Below are 15444 nucleotides of genomic sequence, written 5' to 3' on the forward strand. Positions count from 1 at the left end.
GTTTGCTTAGGAGGGTTAGATTTATTACCAGGGCCAATTGGGCACATGATGAGGTGCAAATTTAGGAATATTATTGTCTATTATAAGATTAAAATATATGCACTTAGCCGTTTACAAAGTGATCAATTCATCACACGCGAAACAAATAAATGATCTACAAGTCATCGTAATTCGTTTCAATTTTCTAGCTGCGAGCTCACAACAAATACTTTACAAAGTCTATAAAGTTAATAAATAAATATACATGACAGACTTATTCTCAGACCATTTCAATATTGGCAAATAATAAGTCTCTAATTTTTATGAGTCTGCTTATAATTTCTTTTGTGTTGACCCTATTCTCAGGTGATTCGCTTGTACACTCCATTGCTAAACTCAAAACAGATGATGCACATGACTGCTTTGCAACATTAGCGTGTTCTTCATCTTCACTCAGTAGATTTGTATCCATGATATTCATCACCGCAGGTAACGAGTCGTTAATCCAACGCTTTATGCTCATTTCTCCAGTAAAAAATTCGTTTGTGGGTTTCATTCCTGTAAATACTTCCATCAACATAATCCCATAGTTGTACACATCACCTTTTATTGATACTTGTCCCTCTCTTCCATACTCTATAGATTGCATAAATTAAAACATCAGCATTCAATAATATTCTGCCAAGAAGATAATGAAAAACCAATACTAATCTAGCTTAATATTAACAAATATGAAGCTTAGAACAAACCTGGTGCAATGTAACCTATTGTGGCGAGTGTTTGTGTTTGTTTCATAGAGTCTTCTTCACTTAAGAGCTTTGCAATCCCAAAATCACTCAAATGTGCAACCATACTGTCGTCCAACAATACGTTGCTAGGCTTTATATCGCAATGGACAATAGGATTGGAATGACCAAAATGGAGATATTCTAAAGCTGATGCAACATCTATCATTATGCCCAATCTCTGAAAAATATCCAAATTAAAATTGCTAGCGTACATACAATCCTCCAGACTCCCTTTGGGCATGTACTCTAGTACCAATGCTTTGAAATTATGATTTGTACAACTGCTGATAATTTTGACCAAGTTTCTATGGCGAATAGTTTTTAATATTTCACATTCCGCATCGAAACTATTTAATGCTCCTTCCCGTTGTAAGTGAAATACCTTTATTGCAACCTCAATCCCATCTGGAAATCTGCCTTTATAAACCGAGCCATAACTTCCAATCCCAATGAGGTTTTCTTCACTAAATTGATCCGTTGCTCGCAAAAGCTCATCATGTGAGTATCTTCTCCACATCACTTGTGGTGACATACCAGCTTTAATGTGCGAAACCTCTGTGCTTCTTCTTTTACAACATCTGGTGATCAATCCAAATGTAAGAACCAGTATGACCGTAACAATGAACACAGTGCTCAAAGGCAAAACAACTCCTAGGAGAATAACTTGTTTCCTTGATTTTTTATGAGGACTACTTTTGCATAGTGGAACGTGCAGATAGGGTGAACCACACAACAAATCATTTCCTATAAATGATTCAGCTGAGAAGTTTGCAAAAGCTCCTCCTCTGGGAATCTCCCCTACTAGTTTGTTGAAAGAGAGATTTAGACTTTTGAGGTACAAGAGTTTCTCCAAAGATGCAGGAATAACACCCGAAAGATCATTATTAGATAAATCCAAGAATTCCAAGCTGACCAACTCACCAAAAGATTCTGGAATAGGACCTTGTAGTTTATTGTGTTCCAAGGAAAGATGTTGCAGATTTTTTAGGCCTATAATTGTGGATGGGATATTCCCCGATAAATTATTCCTTGACAAATATATGTCTACCACAGCTTTCAGGTTTTCAATCTCCAATGGAAGAGACCCATTTAAAGAATTTGATGAAAAGTCGAAGCCCAGTATATCTTCAAGGTTCCAAAAAGTTGAAGGTATGACAGAAGTCAACTCATTTGAACTCAGAGAGAGTATCCTTAGAGAGTTCAGATCACCTAAGCATGAAGGGATTGATCCTGAAAGCTTGTTGCGGTTCAAGTAAACCACATAGAGTCTAGAGAAATGGCAGAACTCCTGTGGGATTGGTCCTTCAAATTTATTATTTTGAAGATCCAAACCTTGGAGTTTCTTTAGTCTACCAAGTGTAATTGGTAGTGATCCACTCAAATTATTGTCTCCTAAACTCAGCGTTGTCAAGTTGATCAAGTTGCCAATCTCTTTAGGAATCCTGCCGTGAATGTTACATTTGTACATGTAGATTTCTTCCACAGAAACAGAAAGATTACCTATGGAACTTGGAAGGACACCATCCACAGGATTTTCCGCCAAAGCAATCACTTTTAAACTCTTGCAGTTTACCAAAGCAGAAAATAAGCTCATCAATTCGGAGGTTGAAAATGTCAAGTAGTTGCGTTCTAACCCAAGCCTCTTCAGGTTTCTTAAATGGCCCAATGCCTCAGAATAAGTCCTGAGAACGAGTTATATCCCAGCTCTAGGGCATAGAGCTTGGAAGCATTGAAAAAGAAACTTGGAATACTGCCACTTAAATTGTTAAGCCCCAAGTTCAATCCTTCGAGATTTGGAAGTCCAATTAAGTTCTTGCTAGATGGAAGATTTCCTGAGAGCGTATTATTGAAGAGGCTTAGTATTTTCAATGTTGAAATATTGAAGATTGTATCCGGGACAAAACCGACTAGGTTACTTTGATCAATCCCCAAAATCTCTAGATTACGTAGATTGCCGATTTCTTGTGGAATCTCACCTGCAAACATATACATAATTACATATTCTTATGCTAAATTTTGAATATTTATAAAGATTTGTAATAATTAATTTCGTCTACACATATGTTATAGATAATAGATGAGAAATAACCAGGGTACGTACCGTTCAAGTTGTTAAAGCCAAGATCGAGTGATTTCAGCTTGGTCGAGTTCCCAAGATCTCTTGGTAGACGGCCTGTGAATTGATTATATGACAATGAAACACTACTAAGCTCTTTACAGTGCCACAAATTGTTTGGAATTGGCCCTTTGAATTGATTGTAAGACACGTACAATCCTTTAAGACGTGGAAGGCCTGGACACATGTCATAAGGAAAGCTACCAGTTAGGCTATTATCTGAAAAATCCAAAGCAGTTGATATAAAAGAAAGATTGAAAATTGAAGCAGGAATGGTTCCTGTTAACAGGTTATTATTGAGCACTAACATTTCCAATTCTGCAAGATTGCCCAACTCCTCCGGAATTTCTCCTACAAATTAAATGAAGCAACATGTGTTAACAATATATTTAATTCAACTTAATTAGGATATAACAGCTATAGAGTGAAACATGTGATCTAGATACATAAATTGAGCACAAACCGATGCGGCATTATATCATGTGGTCTATGTAGTGTTTTTATTCAATCAATAACGTTATACCATGTTAGTTTGAATAAAAATAATTTATACAAAAAATTTATAGGTGTATGATTACTCATTACATAACACTAGTGATGGAACTAGTATTTTAATTTTGACAGGGGCTGTAAACTATATACATAAAGAGAATATAACATAAATTAAGAGGGCTGACAGTCATGACCATAACAGAGAAATTGTAGAACTACATAGGCCATAACAAAATTACATTAAATAAAGGGGCTCCAACATGAATATACGTATAAATTGGTAAATTTTCAATCAGCCCTTGTTTTCCTGAATATTATTCCAATTTCCGGCATAGGCTGCATAGGCCCCAAGCCTAGACACATAGTTCCGCCCCCTACACAACACTCTTGTGTATAATTGAGTAAGCTATAACATAATATCTATAAAATCTATAAATAAAAGTATACATAGAAATTGATAAAATTTTCATTTTAACCCCCAATTTGACTGTAATCTTTTCCAATCTGACCTCCAGGCCCTACACATAATTTTGCCCCTAAGTAATACTCTATGTGCATGTATCAATTAATAAAATCTATAGAGTGGAACATGTTATCTGGGAACGTAAATTTAAAAAGAAAATGAAAAATAAAACAAATAACACTTTGTGATTTTGATTTATACCTTGGAGTTTGTTATAGTCAAGATGTAACTCTTTAAGCTTGGTCAAATTGCCGATTTCTTTTGGTATAGTACCCGAAAACCAATTACGACTGAGAACAAGTGTTTGAAGCGAAGAAAGGTTTCCAAGATGAGAAGGGATGGTGCCAGCAAGGCCAAGATCAGAAATGGTCAAGGATGTGACTCTATTGCCATAGACATCACAAGTGATGCCCATCCAGCTACAAACGGAAGCATTTGAGGTCCAATTTTGAGCCAAAATATTGTTGGGATTATCATTGATCATATGAGCTTTTACGGAAAGAAGAGCATCTTGGTCTCTGGATATGTTTGCTGCAGCTGCCACAATAGCTGAGAAAAGAATCAAACAAGGGACAGAGATATGGATCGTTTCTCCCCATGTTAATTTTCCAAAGGACAAGCAAATGCTAATTAAGAACAAATAATGATACCCAATAATTTATAAGCAGCAGCTAAGTGGGAATGAATCTTTTTTAATTTACATTACCAGAGACCAAGACTAAGTCATCAGTTTTAATAAATGATCATCTTGTTTAGTCTATTCCACCTCCGTTAGTTGTCTATCAAAGGATAATAAAACCATGATGTGCCAATCACATTATTATTTTTATTAAACACAAATTTTTATCTTACAATTGGGTGGTGGTTAAGTAATTTTACTAACTATGAAATTCATCATCCAATAGATGAATGACACATAGTATTAGCTTCAAGTTGGGACTCAAACAGTGAGATCCCTAACATTATTGTTTTATTTTATTATTATTATTTTTTGTTAACGTATCATAATCGCACTCACTTACAAGGCCTATGTTTTCCTATTTATAAAATTCATATAATCGTAACCTTTAAATCTCAAGAAATTGTTGCAGAAAAATACAGTTTTTTAATTTTTTTTATAAAACATTTTAAGATCGCTCTCATACAATATATAAGAATTTGTAATTTAGAAATCGTATCTTGAAAATTTGATTTGACTTTTTCTGCTGAAGTGATTTAGGCTCCCCGATCACGATCTGTCACAACCACGCCTGTTAGATTACGATCCATCACCACTACGATTGTTAGATCACGAACTGTCACCAATGATTTTCCAGGTTATGACTCAGGTTTGATCTGCACTTGATGTGTGGGCGCCTTTATCACTACCAAAGCAACTAGCACAAGAAATTTTTTCTCTCAACAGTAAAGAGAAAAATCTTTTTCTCTGATGTGTATAAAGTGATTGCTCTATATCTTTTGGGTGAAAATAAACCCTTTTATATTTTTTTTCTAGTGGAAACCCTAGGCTCCATATTTATTTATTTTTTAATTCTATTAAATCCCTTTTGATTTAAATTAAAAAATAATTAAAACAAAAGTCACGTTACTTGTTCTTATGATATAGGGGGCCCTCCTTGTAAAATAACGCAAGGTCCCTTACACTCAAGTATATTAATGGAGCCTCTCACTAAATAATATATTTAGGCTTTTGACCCAAATAGCTGGTTATTTTGCTTATTAATCCAGTAGTGGTGCAGTCAATTAAATGAGCTAATCCAGTGATCATTTGGGAACATACAATAGTGGCTACAATAATTAGACCTGTAATTAAACTAGCCCAATTATTTAATTCCAAATCTACTCTACTAAAAGATTGGAATTGACCTCCATAATTGTATGCTCGAATAATAATTCGTCCCAAGTCACATTGATTTCTTTACTGTATAATACTTTGTACCACATCGTTAATTAAATCGATATCTCAAATATCCAATCAATTTAATAATATCTTGTTCCTTGATACTTATTGGTTTTCTCTAATGATCATTTTCAACATACTAAATATGTTGACACACTTTGGCCAGAGAATTCTATGATCAAGTGACAAAAACTCATCAAGAGATGTGTTGTACAAATTCTATATAACTCCAATACTCATAAATGCTTCCACCAAGATATCGGGTAATCTTAACCACAATTGTGTGTCGTGCCCATTGGTAACTCAAATGGAATAACAATTACAATCATGAAATCATAACTAACTCAAGATTAAGATTACAGTAAAATCAATGCCTATGAGATTTAATAAGTCTGACAGTCATTTCAAGGTTAATTAAATCTCATATGTGATCTTGTTCAATGTAGTCGTACTACATCAATAAATTCATATATTATTAAGACAAATCATTCAATGAATTCATTATAGTCTATGCCTAAATATAGTGCCCAACTTTATTTATTAACTGCGAACTAAATTTATTTAATCATAAGATAACTTATATTTATGTCTTCTTTGAATCCACATGGTGATCACATAAATACATATAATATGATTAAATGGACTTTAATCAAAATATTAATGCAATTAAGATATTTGAATAAAATACCTCATTAATATTATTAATAAGAAAAAATATTTATTACAATTAAATAAACACATATGCTTTTAAAGAGCATATTTTCCCAACAATCTCCCATTAGCTCTCAAAGCATATTTGGCATCTCACGCATGCCTGTGGATTCTAATTGCAAGTTAAAAGGTTTCCCAGGCATGGCCTTAGTAAAAGGATCTGCCAAGTTTTGCTGTGACTCAATCTGAGTAACCTCCCCATCACCTCTCTGCACTATATCCCTTATAAGATGATACTTGCTCTCAATATGTTTTTGTTTCTTGTGGTTCATTGGTTCCTTAGATTGAGCTACCACACCACTATTATCGTAAAATAGTTTAAGGGGTGCAGTTAGAGCAGGTACCACCTCAAGATCTTGTAGGAACTTGCGGAGCCATACAACTTCTTTTGCAGCTTCGGATGCAGCCACATATTCAGCTTCAGTTGTGGAGTCTGCGATACAAGATTATTTCACACTTCTCCAACTAATAGCTCCACTTCCCAATGTAAACACATAGGCGGAAGTTGATTTTCTGGAATCCTTATCTGACATAAAGTCAGAATTAGTATAACCCACTGGAATGAGTTCATCACCAGAATACACAAGCATTTAATTTTTAGTTCTTTTCAAATACTTCATTATATGCTTGACCGCAGTCCAGTGTTCAGGTCCAGGATTAGATTGATATTTGCTAATCATCCCTACCATAAAACAAATGTCTGGTCTAGTGCAAAGCATGACATATATGAGATTTCCCACAGCTTCTGCATAAGGAACTCGTCTCAATCTCTCTATCTCTTCAGATGTTTTAGGTGATTGATCCTTAAAGAATGCAATTCCATGTCTGAATGGTAATAAACCAGTATTGAAATTTTCCATACTAAATCTAGCCAATATCTTATCGATATATACTTCTTGAGATAAGGCTAAAGTTTTATTCTTCTGGTCTCGTAGTAACTTGATACCAAGAATATAACTTGCCTTTCCTAGGTCTTTCATATCAAATTGTTTTGCTAACGTTCTCTTTATTGTAGTCAATACTCCTATATCGTTTCTAATTAGGAGAATATCGTCTCCATAAAGAACTAGGAAGGCTACAGATTTTCCTTGAATTTTCTTGTACACACATGGTTCATCAATGTTTTGAATGAATCCAAACGATTTAATCGCTTGATCAAATCTGTTGTTCTATGACCGGAATGCTTACTTCAATCCATAAATGGATATCTGCAACTTACATATCATGTGTTCTTGGCCTTTTAGTATGAATCAATCTGGTTGATGCATGTAGATGTCTTCTTCAAGATGCCCGTTAAGAAAGGAAGTCTTGACATCCATTTGCCAAATTGCATAATCTAGCACTGCATCAATAGAGAGCAGAATCCTAATGGATTTAAGCATAGCAACCGAAGAAAAAGTTTCCTCATAATCGATTCCCTCTTTCTGAGTAAACCTTTTGGCTACTAATCTTGCTTTAAATGTTTTCACCCTTCCGTCTATTCCTCTTTTTCTCTTGTAGATCCACTTACACCCTATAGGTTTTACCCAATTTGGTGCCTCTACAAGTTCCCAGACTTTATTGGAATACATAGATTCCATTTCTTGATTCTTGGATTTTTTCTAAAATTCAATATCTCTATTTATTAGAGCTTCGTTGTAGCTAGTAGGATCTTGTACATGTTCATCTGAGATAGCCATATGGGTTCTCCCAATGATATAACGCTTCTATAATCTTCATCCATTCATTCCATGTGTTGATATTTTTCTATGTAATTGTTTTGCCTCCTCATTGAGCTTGTTCCATCAGCTGACTGTAAATTGGTGTATCTCAGGAGCATGCCAATATGTCATTGAGGTCAGCTGTTGACTGGTCATGGCTATCATTTTCAACACCCTCTCTCAAACACGAGGTTTTGTCAAACACCTTGAATTAGCTTCTAAATCAGCTGAATTTGTAATAAGGCAATAGCTTAGTTAGAACATCAGCTATCTAATCTCTGCCTGCAACAAAATTAATTTCCAGTTCACTTCTAGCTACCTTGTCCCTAACAAAATGTAGGTCTCCAGTTCACTTCTAGCTACCTTGTCCCTAACAAAATGTAGGTCTATCTCAAAATGCTTAGTTTTTGAGTGAAAAATAGGATTGGTAGCTATTGCAGCTGCACTTGTGCTGTCACTCAGAATTGTTGGAGTTCTCTTCATCTCTATTTTCAGCTCACTTAGTAAGGAGCCAATCCATGTAAGTTCTGTAGTACATAGAGACATTGCTCTGTATTCTGATTCAGTAGTGGATCTAGCAGCTAAACATTGCTTTCTTGAGATTTCCACCCAGAAAAACACAATAGCCACTAACTGACCTCCTGTCATCCAAATCATTTGCCCAATTTGCATATGTGTAGGCTACTAGATAAAAGTACTCTGATTTCTTGAATTTTAAGCACGTGTTCATGGTGTTTTTGAGATATCTTAATACTCTTTTGCATGCTATCCAGTAAGGTTGCCTGGGATCAGACATGAATTGGCTAAGCTTGTTCACTGAATAGGTAAGCTCAGGCCTTGTGAGTACTGCATACTGCAGGCTGCCTATAACACTTCAGTACAGTGTGGGGTCATGAAATTTTCTCCTTCATTCTTCTTCAACTTTTCTATAGTACTGAAATGTGACTCAATTCTTTTACAGTTACCAATTTCTATTTTGGCAAGCAAATTTGTATATACTTGGTTTGAGACAGCATAATAGAGTTTTGATTTCTGTTCACCTGAATCCCCAGAAAGAAGTTTAGCTCTCCTAGATCCTTTAAGGCAAAAGCCTTGTTTAGATAACTGACTAACTCTTCAATATTGTTGCTGTTGTCACCAGTGATGATAATGTCATCAACATAAATGAGCAGTATAACTATCTCATATTTTGTCCTTTTGAAGAACAATGAGGTATCACACTTGGAGTTTTCAAATCCCCAAGAGTTCAAGGCACTTTTTAATTTTTCAAACCATGCCCTGGGGGCTCGTCTCCAACCATACAATGCTTTCTTTAATCTGCATATGTGATTAGGCTTGCTTTTGTCCACAAAACCTTCAGGCTGTGGCATGTAAACCATTTCTGTCAACTTACCATTCAAGAAAGCATTGTTTATATCTACCTACCTCAGCATCCAGTCATTGTTTACTGCCAAAGTAAAGATGATTCTAATTGTTGCAGCCTTAACAACTTGACTGAAAGTCTCTGTGAAATCAATACCTGGAATCTGCAGAAACCCCTTCACCACTAATTTGGCTTTGTATTGTTTATGGTTCCATCTGGATTTTCTTTCACTCTGTGCACCCATTTATTTCCAATTAATTTGTAGCTTGAGTCATTTGGTATCGAGGTCCATGTTTCATTCTTTATCAAGGCATTGTACTCATCTTTCATTACCTTTTTCCAACTTGGTTCTTTTAGGGCTTCTGAGGCATTTGAGGGTAATGTTGTCTGTGGTTGAGTGGAAATTTGGTACAATTTTGGTTTAAAGATCCCTGCCTTAGATCTTGTTACCATAGGATGTGATGGTACAACTCCTTTTGTATTGGGTACTGTGGCTGGGGATAAAGGTTGGTCATTTGATTGAAGCTGATGATTTGAATGAGGTGAAGGTAACTGATTATCTAGTATCATGTCAATGCTCAAATTCTGTTGTGTCTTACCTTGGTCAAGGTTCAAGGATTGTTCTGAAGTTTCAGAAGTTTCAAGAGAGTGGCTTTGATCAGCTGCTGACTGAGTGACTTGAGGAGTAACAAGAGAGAATGACACAACCTAAAATTTTTCTAAGAGAGTAATAAAATCAATCTGATTTGTGGACTCTTGTCTACTGAACTCGGGGTCATTAGAGAAAGGAAATGAGCTTTCATTGAATTTGACACTAGCAGAGATATATATTCTACCTGAGTGATGCATGCAAACATATCCCTTGTGACTTATACTTATCCCTAGCAGTGTGCACTTGGCAGTATGGAAATCAAACTTGTGCTTGTTGTATGGTCTCAAAATTTGGTAACATTCACACCTAAATACTTTGATTTGTGAGTAATTTGGGTTGTAGTGGTAGAGCAGCTCAAAAGGAGTTTTATTTCCAATGAAAGATGAAGTCAATCTGTTGATAATATAGGTAGCATAAGTGAAGACTTCTTGCTAGAATTTTAATGGCATTTTAGCTTGTGCTAGCAAGGTGAGACCAGTTTCCACCACATGTTTGTATTTTCTCTCAACCTTGCCATTTTGTTCATGTAGATAAGGACATGATTATCTCAATGCTATTCCCTCTTTGTCAAGAAATGGCTTAAATGGTTTGAAGTCTCCTCCCATGTCTGTTTGTAATGCTTTAATTTTCAGATTCAATTGGTTTTCAATTTGACTTTTAAAGGTTATGAATGTATTGAAAGCTTGGGATTTAGATGTCAAGGGAAACAGCCAGGTGTATCTTGTCATGTCATCTACAAAAGATATGTAGTATATGCATCCATGACTTGAAGGAATTGGTGCTGGTCCCCATAAGTCAGCATGAATCAATTCTAAAGACTTGCTGGTTTAGTTTCTCTGCTTTTGAAGTTTTGTTTAGATTGTTTTCCATACTGACATGCACAACAGAATGAAGGAGCATTATTCTTATTTAATTTGAACTGATTACAAGACAATAAGGTGCTTTTCAAAGCAATCTCATTTGGGTGCCTTAATCTGAGATGCCAGAGATCAATGTCTCTCAAAGCATCATTGCTTGATCTATCAGTTTCAGTGGACTCAACACTAACATTGTCTAACTTGACACTATTCAAATTAAACGACAGCATAGACATTGGATTGCTAATGCAATTTATTGACTTAGGCATGAAAGATGAAGACAAAATAGCAGTATAAGGAGTTTTGCTCCTACTCAGGTGAGTTGGCAAGCACAACAGCTCATAAAGCCCCTCTCTAGCCACTCATTTCACCAAAATTTTCCCTTGTCTCTCATCCTTGATAAAACACACAGATTTTTGAAATTCAATATCAATATCATTATCATGCAATAATCTGGAAATGCTAATGAGATATTTAGTGATGCTTAGCACATATAGTATGTCATTCAAGGCAATGTGTTTATGTGATATGAAATGGAAAGCATAGATTTACCAATATGAGAGATCAAGAGTTTTTCACCATTTCCAACAGCTAGTTTTTCATTACCTTGATACTCAGAGTTGATGTTTATGTTACCAAGGGCATTTGTCACATGGTTGGTGGCACCATTGTCCAAGTACCAGACTCCACTGTTTTGGCCATCAGTTGCAGCCATATATGCTCCTCTTGATTCTCTCTTTCGGCCTGGTTATGCTACATAATTCTTTTTAATCTGTGCCAGCATTCAGCAGCAGTGTGTCCCATTTTCCAGCAAATTTGACATGGTCCCTTTAGGACTGAGCCATCATCATTAGCCACAGCCTTGCCTTTCCCTTTGTCTTGAGGGTTTTGATTCCCTTGACCACTACCAGATCCATTGCCAGGGGTTCTGAAAACTATGCCAGGTTGGTGTTGATTTCTAGCCCCGTCATGTTTGTTCCAATTCCTTCTCCCATTTCTCATTTGTGCATAGTTTGCCTCTATAGTCCCTGAGCTTAGGTTGTGTTCTATTCTGTTTTCTTGGCTGAGAAGCATGCCATAGACTTCAGAATGTGAAGGACTTTCCTGCATTGAATTTATGCTAGCTACAATTGAGTCATATTCTGATCCCAAACCAGCAAATACACACATGATAAAGTCATCATCACTCATGTTACTTCCTACAGCCCTAAGTGCATTTAATATAGATTTCATTCTAGAGTAATATTCATGAATGGTTAGTGAGCCCTTTTTGGTGGTCTGGATTTGTGTTCTGAGGTGTAATATTCTAGCTCTAGTTCTTGCACCGAATTGGTTGGAAAGAGTTGTCCAAACCTCAAAGGAGGTAGAACAATCCACCACAGTGCCCAAAACTTCCTCACTGAGTGAAGACAACAACCAACTTAGGAGAATGTGGTCATGTTTCTTCCAGACTTGGTATTCAGGGTTAGATGTGGTGACTATTGTTTGATCTTGTCCAAGGTTTATCAAGACTCTAAGAGGGCAGATATGGCTGCCATCTATGAAACCCTCAATCTCATTTGTTCTAATGCTGGAAATCACTTGTGATCTCCAGAGCATGAAATTATTTTGATTTAGCTTGATAGGAGTTGTGAATACATAGGTGCTGCTAGTGATGTGTTGAGTGGGTGAAGGTGTGTTATGACCCGGATTTTGTTCAATATTTTGAGAGGTGTTTTGATTTTCATTTTGATTCAAGTTGCCCATCTAATCATTTTGGTTCACATTTGCTTGTGTGCTGCTACTGCTTGCCATAGCTTGAAGAAGGCTCTGACACCAACTTGAATTCGTTAAGAATTGCTTTTCTTGGGCAAGCAGAGCATAAAACCAGAGGCTATTATATTTTAATCAACTTGAATTAATTGAAAAGTTTACAGGCGTTTGTTTATATACACAAAGGAACAAAAATGACAGCTAGCTAAGGATAACAATTTCAGATAAAACAAACAAAATTCATAAATGATCAGCCAATGATATAATGCTTCTAGAATCTTCATCCATTCATTCCATGTGTTGATATTCTTCTGTGTAACTGTTTTGCCACCTCATTGAACTTGTTCCATCAGCTGACTGTAAATTGGTGTAACTCAGGTGGCATGCCAATGTGTCATTGAGGTCAGTTGTTGACTGGTCATGACTGCCATTTTCAACAATCACTGCAAGCATTGTAATAAGATCTTTAGCTTCCTTAGATATCCATTTACCGAATCAAATTGTGAGAAAATACTAAACACACTTTGGATTATACTCATGTTTTGAAAGGTAAAATATTATTGTCTGAGATAAAATTAATTTTGTAAAATTTAAAATCTTCTCTAAATAATTTAAAAAGTATTCAAACTAATGGGTTGTGAAGGAAAAGACAGAAGTAGAAGAGATAAATTAAATAAAAACTAAAAAGTAGGAGCGGTCATTTAATACAACATTTTATTTTCAATAAAATTGCCCTCGGCAGCCGAGGTTCATTCGAGAAGATAAAGTTTATGTAATGAAATTTGAAAATAGGAATTTTTTTTCCTAATTAATCAAAATGAATTGTTGTACTGTACCTAATTCATTTCGATTGTCGTAGTGTACCCATCACTAAGCATCACTAATTAAGATACAGCAAAGGATATTATTCATACAACAATGTTACTGTAGCACACAACACAACAATACTATTTATGCTATAGTACTGCCATTTCTCTCATGGTGGTGTTTTGTTGATTGTCAAATATTATTATTCATATTTCATTGTTTCATTGTTGGGGCACTTATGGGCATGTGATATCACGGTTTGTAGAAATGCTCAATCTCAGTTGAGTGCAGCAGCAGCAGCAGATGCAGTGAAGCAACTGATTCCAGAATCGGCAGATCATGACTAGCTTCCACCTCAACGCTGTGGATTATCAAAGCATGCCTCAGGGTCTTCTCTACAGACAGAGCGGCACTTGCACAACCAAACACTTGTACACACATCCTAGTCTTATAGTTTTTTTTTTTTTTAATATTGCGTGGTAAATCTAGTTACTTGTGCTTTCAACATTGGATGATAAAGCGAGCTACTTGTATTTACAAATTAAAAATCAATTAAAATCTCCTAAGTTAATTATTTAATTTCGCAAATTTAGATATGAGTGGACTCAATCTCAACACTCTTTTCATATGTATGAATAAGAAAATAATTTATTGTTTGAATACTATAGATGGTTCCTTATAATTTAAAATTTATATCCCTTCAAATATGACATTGATTACTAATGACCACATGTAAGGTTATCGTTGACATTGATTACTAATGACCATATGTGAGGTTGTCTTTGTAGTTGTGTGTGTGTAGTCTTTCTCTAGTAAGAGTACCTAAGGGTGCACATTAAAATACAAAAAAAAAAAAATTAGATTTCAATATATAGGAGATTGTGCTTTTTAGAAGTGAAGATGCCTTTATTAGAGAATTATTATTATTATTATTATTATTATTATTATTATTATATCCCATTTAAGATTCTAAATTTGTTAAAGTTCGGGAAATTTCTTAAGTCATAATGTTATTAAAATATATTACCTAACAGTTTTCTCGGACTTTAATAAAGTCGAAGTTCTTAAACTAGATCAATACCCTCTCCCTCTTTCATACATAAATGATACTCAAATTTTGTTAAAGAAAAAAAAAAAGAGAGAGAAATACAAGATCAATTACTTGATGAACCAATATATATGGGTGGAACTAGACTTTCTCAAGAATATTCTTTTTTAATTAAAACAAAAGGATCATCCCACCCATCACAATCATTAAGAAAATATATCTTCTTCTTTTTTAATTTCTAAACCAATTATCGACAGTAATTTTTCGGACCGAGGAGCATTCTGACCGACCCGGCATCCAAAACCAGAGTCTTGACCATGGGTTTCGTTATCCAAAACTAAAGAAACACAAACAGAGTGATAAAACGACGGCCACTGCTGCGTTGTTACTTCTTATTTCTGCCAATTCGAAGTCTCGCTGAGAGTGAACAGACACAAATTCGCCTAAGCCATACTTAGAGCTCTAGCAATTAAGCTGGCAACAACCGCTACAAGCATTGCTTTGGACTACTGCTGCTTGATACTGCCGACTCCTATTACTTGTGAAGATGTTGACATAATGCCATCGTTGGCTTCTAAGATTGCTGCTCTAATCAACTGAGAGCGTTTTGAATAGTCCCCGCTGTTGGCTGTTTCTGCTGTTGACTGATTACTGGTGATCTCAGATGGTTGGCAGAAAACACAAAAGAGGAGAGAATACAGAAGCGGATCGTGCCCTTTAAGTCGCATGTTGCTTTCTACCACATCGTTTCAAACGAAGTTTTACTATAATATTTCTCTAGTTTGGACTTGGTATGTAATTAATTCTAGTATGGAA

The 15444-nt window shown here is 35.5% G+C and overlaps 1 protein-coding gene across 1 annotated transcript; it reads right to left on the reverse strand.

Moving 5' to 3' along the window:
• Positions 1 to 259: 259 nt before the first annotated feature.
• LOC18046163 (LRR receptor-like serine/threonine-protein kinase EFR) lies at positions 260 to 11736 on the reverse strand. The gene is made up of 11 exons (XM_006442600.2): positions 11574 to 11736; positions 8469 to 8790; positions 7144 to 7274; positions 6743 to 6882; positions 6553 to 6658; positions 4040 to 4387; positions 2869 to 3234; positions 2437 to 2743; positions 1150 to 2326; positions 729 to 945; positions 260 to 615 (listed from the first exon to the last, which is right to left on the reverse strand). Exons 1-11 carry the CDS (start codon positions 11734 to 11736, stop codon positions 260 to 262), a joined length of 3633 nt encoding a protein of 1210 aa, XP_006442663.2.
• Between the last annotated feature and the right edge of the window lie 3708 nt (positions 11737 to 15444).

This window comes from Citrus clementina, unplaced genomic scaffold (genome assembly GCF_000493195.1).
Source record: "Citrus clementina cultivar Clemenules unplaced genomic scaffold, Citrus_clementina_v1.0 scaffold_3, whole genome shotgun sequence".
Lineage (NCBI taxonomy): Eukaryota > Viridiplantae > Streptophyta > Magnoliopsida > Sapindales > Rutaceae > Citrus > Citrus x clementina.

Bases quoted from the DNA above. Each gene is read 5' to 3' on its own strand.
- LOC18046163 (XM_006442600.2), bottom strand. From the start codon at position 11,736: ATGGCTGCAACTGATGGCCAAAACAGTGGAGTCTGGTACTTGGACAAT. The intron at 6,659-6,742 runs GTAGCTCAATCT...GATATAGTGCAG, and splicing joins TTTACGATAATAGTGGTGTG to AGAGGTGATGGGGAGGTTAC. The intron at 4,388-6,552 runs GCATGCGTGAGA...TTCTTTTCTCAG, and splicing joins CTTGCAATTAGAATCCACAG to CTATTGTGGCAGCTGCAGCA.